This window comes from Pristiophorus japonicus, chromosome 8, assembly GCF_044704955.1.
Source record: "Pristiophorus japonicus isolate sPriJap1 chromosome 8, sPriJap1.hap1, whole genome shotgun sequence".
Lineage (NCBI taxonomy): Eukaryota > Metazoa > Chordata > Chondrichthyes > Pristiophoridae > Pristiophorus > Pristiophorus japonicus.
Genome location: NC_091984.1, coordinates 233,212,818 through 233,218,817, shown reverse-complemented (window position 1 = coordinate 233,218,817; position 6,000 = coordinate 233,212,818). Strand labels below are relative to the sequence as shown.

Below are 6,000 nucleotides of genomic sequence, written 5' to 3'. Positions count from 1 at the left end.
AAATGTGGAAGAAAATGATCTAAGCCCTATTTTTAAGGAAAGGGTTAAGTTCACTTCTTGCTAAGTTAATTAAATTAGTGGAGCTAGAAAAGAAAACACCCAAACCTCTCAGATCTTGGAACAAAGAATGTTGTAAATACATGACTATCTAGTGTTTACATGAGTTTCCAGATACCCTGCTTATCAGAATACGGACAGGGAGAAACTATGCAAGGACAAGATAAAAGTCTGCCTCCTGAAATGACCTTTGTATTTACAAGAATGTATGATTAATGTACTTGTGTGGTGTGTTTTAGATAAAATTCCTGTTTCAACTGTATAAAGATAGAGCGGGTTTTCTTGTAAAATCTCGCTTGTAAAATAAAATTATCTCGAAGCACGACTCTGAAAGCTTCCGCCTGAGTTAATTTAAGCTAAAATTTCCTCGACAACAAATAAATAAAATCTACTATAGACCTGAGTCAGAAAAATTGCCTTGTAATAACACATTGCATTGGAAGCAGTTTGAAGGCTCCCACACTTCATTCTGATTTCAATAAGGACACACAGACGGGATTGACTGCACCCTGCAGGTATTATATGCGGATTTAATATGGCTGGATTTTCCTGCACCACCAAAAGCAAGGCTGCAGCTACCAACTGTTAACTTTCATTGTTGGCCGAAGAAAAGATTGGCATGTTCAAATAATTAATACAAAAGGTTACATGCATCTAAGGCATATCTAAAGATAACATTGAGTACGGAATAGTCATGTGCACAGTTTCTTAGATTTTACAGCAAATACCATTCGTTCAGAGAGGAACTTTTTTTATTCTGTCCCCTCTTTGAAAAGAGATTTAAAAAAGTGCACTGACCAACAATTCTGATACCCTTGCACAATCAGTCTCAATTATAATTTGAAGTCCATCAGTTTTGAGAAAAGCAAATGATTTTAATAATTCCATTCCTCGATAGTGTGGTTTGACAGAGGTTCTGGGGGATATGGCTACCACACTGTAGTGCTGATTCCTTGAGCTGAGCTCTGTTCAGAGGCGGCTCCCTGCTGGGGAGTGCAGGGATGGAGATTACCCTGAGGAGGGCCTTCCCCACAGGACAGGGAGGGGAAAGTTATTCCTGTGTACAACTGTACATCCCCTTGTGACTGGTTACTCAGTTCGATAGTAGAAGCCAGGGAATAAGTCACCAGTCCTGTTCAACTGGGAAAATGTGTGTGGTGTGTGTAAAGGCTTATGAAGAGGGAAAAACATAACGAAACATTGTAGGGAAGGGATTAAAAATAACACTTTTACATTTTTTTCCTAATATTCCACACAAAAGTGCCGTCAACCTGTTTGACAAATTAAAAATGCATTTAAGGAATAATAATCTGAAATTACCTGCATTATTTATAAGAATACAATTGTATTGGACATGGTAGAATTATTAACCAAACTGGAACAAACATAAGCAACTTTCCAAACACATCCATTCACACAAACACTCACTAACATACACTCACACACACACACACACACATACACACGAATATACACTCACATACACACATATATACTCACGCAAATACGCCATAAACTGCATGGAACACTAAGTAGCAAAGACATTATGCATTTAAAAGCAGGGCAGTTGCTAGGATGTCATATGTTTTAATCAACCATTTACATCTGTAGTGCCCCAGAAACCTGCAGGATCTGTGAAGTATGCTTTCATTTCCATTCAACTTTGTTTCGCGTTCCTTTATTTCTCACTGTGCGCTGAATGGAAAGCTGTTAAGTCTCAAGTTCAAACTGGTAGGAGCTGACTTTCCATTGGTTCACGTCGGGGCAGAGCATGGTACGCTCTGTGAAGGTTACGTGACCTTTTGCATCAACGAGGATGATTGTGGTTGTCCTGACAATAAAATAAATCAAACGTTTCAATGTACTTAAAAGAACTCTGGAGTTAAAAGAAACACAAAACTGAAAGGGGACAAAAGTCCATAAGAAAAACAACATAAAAATGGATGAAGTTCCAACTTATAATCACCAAAGTGCTGACTGCCTTTCTTACTATTGTGAACCCAAAATGTATAATGGGATGTAGATTAAACTAATATCAAACGTTAACTCTTTGAAAGAAAATAAGAAAGACTTGGATTTATATAGCGCTTTTATGACCACCGGACCCAAAGCGCTTTACAGCCATTGAAGTATTTTTTGGAGTGTAGTCACTGTTGTAATGTGGGAAACGCGGCAGCCAATTTGCACACAGCAAGCTCCCACAAACAGCAATGTGATAATGACCAGATCATCTGTTTCTGTGATGTTGATTGAGGGATAAATATTGGCCCCAGGATACCGGGGGTAACTCCCCTGCTCTTCTTCGAAATAATGCCATGGGATCTTTTACATCCACCTGCGAGAGCAGACGGGACCTCCGTTTAACGTCTCATCTGAAAGACAGCATCTCCGATAGTCCTCACCGAGGGAGTGCCGCACCACGAAGTACTTCAGCCAAAGAAATAAAACCGCAACAACTTCTTGATTCACCGAAACCCGAGGCTATAGAAATACTTGATGGTTTCACGGCCTCCTCTTTATTTTAGTTTGTTATTCATCTTTAAACAATCACAGGTTATGAGTGTTGTACGGGTTACAGTATTGGCAGATTTTGAAAATAACTTGGGATTGTGATTGTGCTGATGGTCAGTGTCTGAATAATCCATCTCTAACAAGTTAACAAAATATACATATTACCAAGGACACTTGCTTTTTGGTATGAATGATGGAAATATATGATATGTCCTTTTTGAAATGATTTGTAAAGTACCCACCACCCCCTCATCTACGTTGTGCTGAATTTTCGGGCTGTTTGCAACCCGGTTTTCGCCCGCGGTGAAAAATGGGGCGGTAAAGCTGTTGTTCGCCCGGTCGCGATCCTTGGCTCGGTTTTTGTGACGGCGCTTAGAAGCACTGCCGGAAAGGGCTACGTTGGGTGTACAACGGCTCGCATTGCGACACCACTGCGAGCTTCGGCAATCACTCGATCCGTAGGTCGCGAAATGCGCCCCGCAATGACCGCCGTTTTAAAAAATATTTTTGCAATGATGTGTGAGGTAAAGGTCTGGGTAATGTTTTTTGGAATTTTTTTCCTCCGACCAAGGCCTCTCTCAGAGCGCTCCCAGCCCTGCACTAAAGTTGGCGAGGATGCGGTTTTTGCGTTGCAAAAGCAGTTCAACGCCTCCCTTTGTGCTGCACCGCCGGCGTAGAGCATAAATGCCGAAAGGTAGGCAATTAATCGCTAACGCTAATTGGCCGGTAGTTTTCCCGCCCCGCCTCCGTCGCGAAAACAGCAAAGCCGAAAATCCAGCCCCAAGTCTTTTGTCCTTCAAAAAAACCTGTCACTTCCCCATCTCCTTTGGAGGTGTTGAATCCTGACTGGGCAAGGTTCCATGGCTTCGGCTGTCCTCTGCTGCCTCACCCAAGTCCCTGTTGGTGCGTGAGACTTAACAGGGAGCTGTAACAGTCTATTGAACCACAGAAGGCACCACAGCTAGACCTGATTATTTCTCATCCAAATGTTAAAATATGCACATTTCCAGACGGGGTCAGTGTAGAGTGATCAGGAGCGGGAACCCTGGCCGAAATACCCTCCGTAAGGACAATTCTAGTGCACATACCACCACTACTGCAGCTGAGCCCAGTGCAGACCACAGATCAAACCTGGAACCTTTCTGGCTTGTACTTCTGTAGAACCGGATGAACTTACTGAGGAGCAGAGTGACAAGTTGATTTTAAACTTGATGTTAGTGAAGTTTTGATTGGGGTGGGGGGTGAAAATGCTGCAAATTCAAACTCAATTTACAGCAGCCTGATAAAATTGAGGGCATTTTTGTAGGATGCTACTTAAGCATCAGCAATATCGGTCCCCATATTTACAGGGAGGCGAGGAGGGAGTGGAGGGGCGGGCAGTTTAGCGGTCAGGAAACTCAGAACTACGACCATTTTTGGTATCCGTTTCCTGGGCTGATGACAGCCAGGTTGAAGGGGGCGGGGGGTGGGGGAGACACACACAGAGAGATCAGGGGTGGAGGGGGGAAGATCACCGGGGACCCATGGAGGAGATCGGAGGCAGGGAGGACATGGGTAGGGGGAGGAGGGGTGGCCGGGGAGGGCATTGGATCACGGGTCCAATCGTTGGGGAGGTTAACAAGGTCGCTTGTTGGGTAAGGGGGAAGGGTTCCTGCTTCTCCTGACCCACAAGCAGTGCTGTAAAGGCACATACCTAATCCATTTAGCAATCCTCACCCGGGAAACCCAACTGGCCTGCGTTCAAGCTGGAAGAGAGATACAATCTTAGGCACGCAGCCTCATTAAAATATTTCAATGAGTGACCTGCCTCTTGAGAGTGGATTGGTCACCTATCCCCATGCCCCATCTCCATGGAAATCTAAAGTGTGTGGGTTGGAGGTGGGTTGGGTTTGGGTTTTTCAATTTTTTAATATTTTAACTTCCCACCCAACCCAATCCAACTCGTTTTTGGAGGTTAAATTCAGCCCTGATGATTATTCTCCGTTACTTTCTGAGTTGCAAACATTACGAGAAGAACAAGGCAATGGCTCAAACTGAAATGGTGATCAAATAGTTAGGAGAACTGAGGACATCCGGTTAATTGAAGAGCTCAGCCTGCTGGTTCTTGCAAATTTAGCTGCCTCGCTAAAACCCTCCGGTACAGTATAGATGGTTAGTCCATTATCACTTAGCTCTGAGACCACTGGTGAAACAGCATACTGCTGACTGCAATGCAAGAGAAAGAACGATGGTTCAGAACTCACCGGGTGCCATAAGCAGAAGCGCGGACAAACAATGCAGAGACCTCCTTTAGTATGGGTCGGATGAAATCCTGACCCTGCTCCTCTATATCAGTAGCTGGCAATTGGCTGGTAACAAAATAATGACAAAAATCTAGTGTCAAACAGTGATACGACCAATTACAGTTTCAATCTGCTTAGATTTTAATCTTCCTCAATAAATCAGTGATGTTTTCTTTCCTTTAAATTTGTCACAATGAGGTGCTCCATCTGATGCTGCAATAAGAACTGATAACACTAGTCATGGGCAAGAATCCCTGGTGCTCTAGTGGCACAGCACTGAATTGCAGCCTAGGCTTGCAGTCAAACTTAAAGGTGCTCATCAGATGGGATTTGTGGCATTGATGTCAGCGTTGGAAAGCATAGAGGCAATAATGTAATAAAAGTAGGAAAAATATGCACAAGGCCAGTTTAAAAGATAACACTGCAGAACGTCAGACCGGTGAAGTTTAGCTGGCTTATACCAGATTCCCAAAAGTGCTGTTTTGAAACGATTAAGCTATTTATTTTAAATGGATTGACAGCATGAAGACAGTGCGCACAGGAAAGTAGTACAGGTGCCTGTCTATGTCAACTTCGCCGATTGAACTTTCTACTGTGTACTTTTTATTTAGGGAGACCACCATATTAATGCATTTAATTAGTGACTCAGATACACATGGGAAGTCAGAAACCCAACTGCACTGAAGTGTCAGCCCAGATTCTGAGTCCAAGTACTGGAGTGGGGTTTAAACCTACAACCTTGGAGATGAATGAAGAGGCGGAGAAGTTTAGGGAGAGAGGGACCAGCCTCACTAAGACCCCCCAAAAAAGCTCTCTTTTCGAGTTCAAAATACAATCAAAGCTGGGATTCAAACCAAGGCCTTCTACACACCAGTCAAATGCTACACTGAAAGATCCACTGAGTTGCCCAAGTATATTGTGAACTTTCAAAGTCGTTTTTTTCTAATTTTCCCTGTCTCCTCAGGCCATGCCTGGCCAAATTACCTGCTTCCAGGCCTACCCCAATGTTACTCTGAACTAGGTATCAGGAGATGTACAGATGTATAACCTGATTTATTTTCTTAGCAGCCGAGATTGGTAACTCAGTGATGTCAGATTGTGATTTCCTGTATTAGCGCTCCGACACCAGTGCTAGGACACAATTTAACAC

General features: G+C 43.3%; 1 protein-coding gene across 7 annotated transcripts in view; it reads right to left on the bottom strand.

Annotated features, from left to right (window-relative positions):
* Window positions 1-555: 555 nt before the first annotated feature.
* Window positions 556-6,000, bottom strand: part of tango2 (transport and golgi organization 2 homolog (Drosophila)) — a 208,682-nt gene continuing 203,237 nt past the window's right edge. For all 7 annotated transcript variants that reach the window (XM_070888077.1, XM_070888079.1, XM_070888081.1 and 4 more), the window contains 2 exons: window positions 4,812-4,916; window positions 556-1,888 (listed from right to left, as the gene is read on the bottom strand). In XM_070888077.1, coding sequence (XP_070744178.1) covers window positions 1,768-1,888; window positions 4,812-4,916 — 226 coding nt within the window. In that variant the 3' untranslated portion in view covers window positions 556-1,767. The remainder of the gene's footprint in view (window positions 1,889-4,811; window positions 4,917-6,000) is intronic.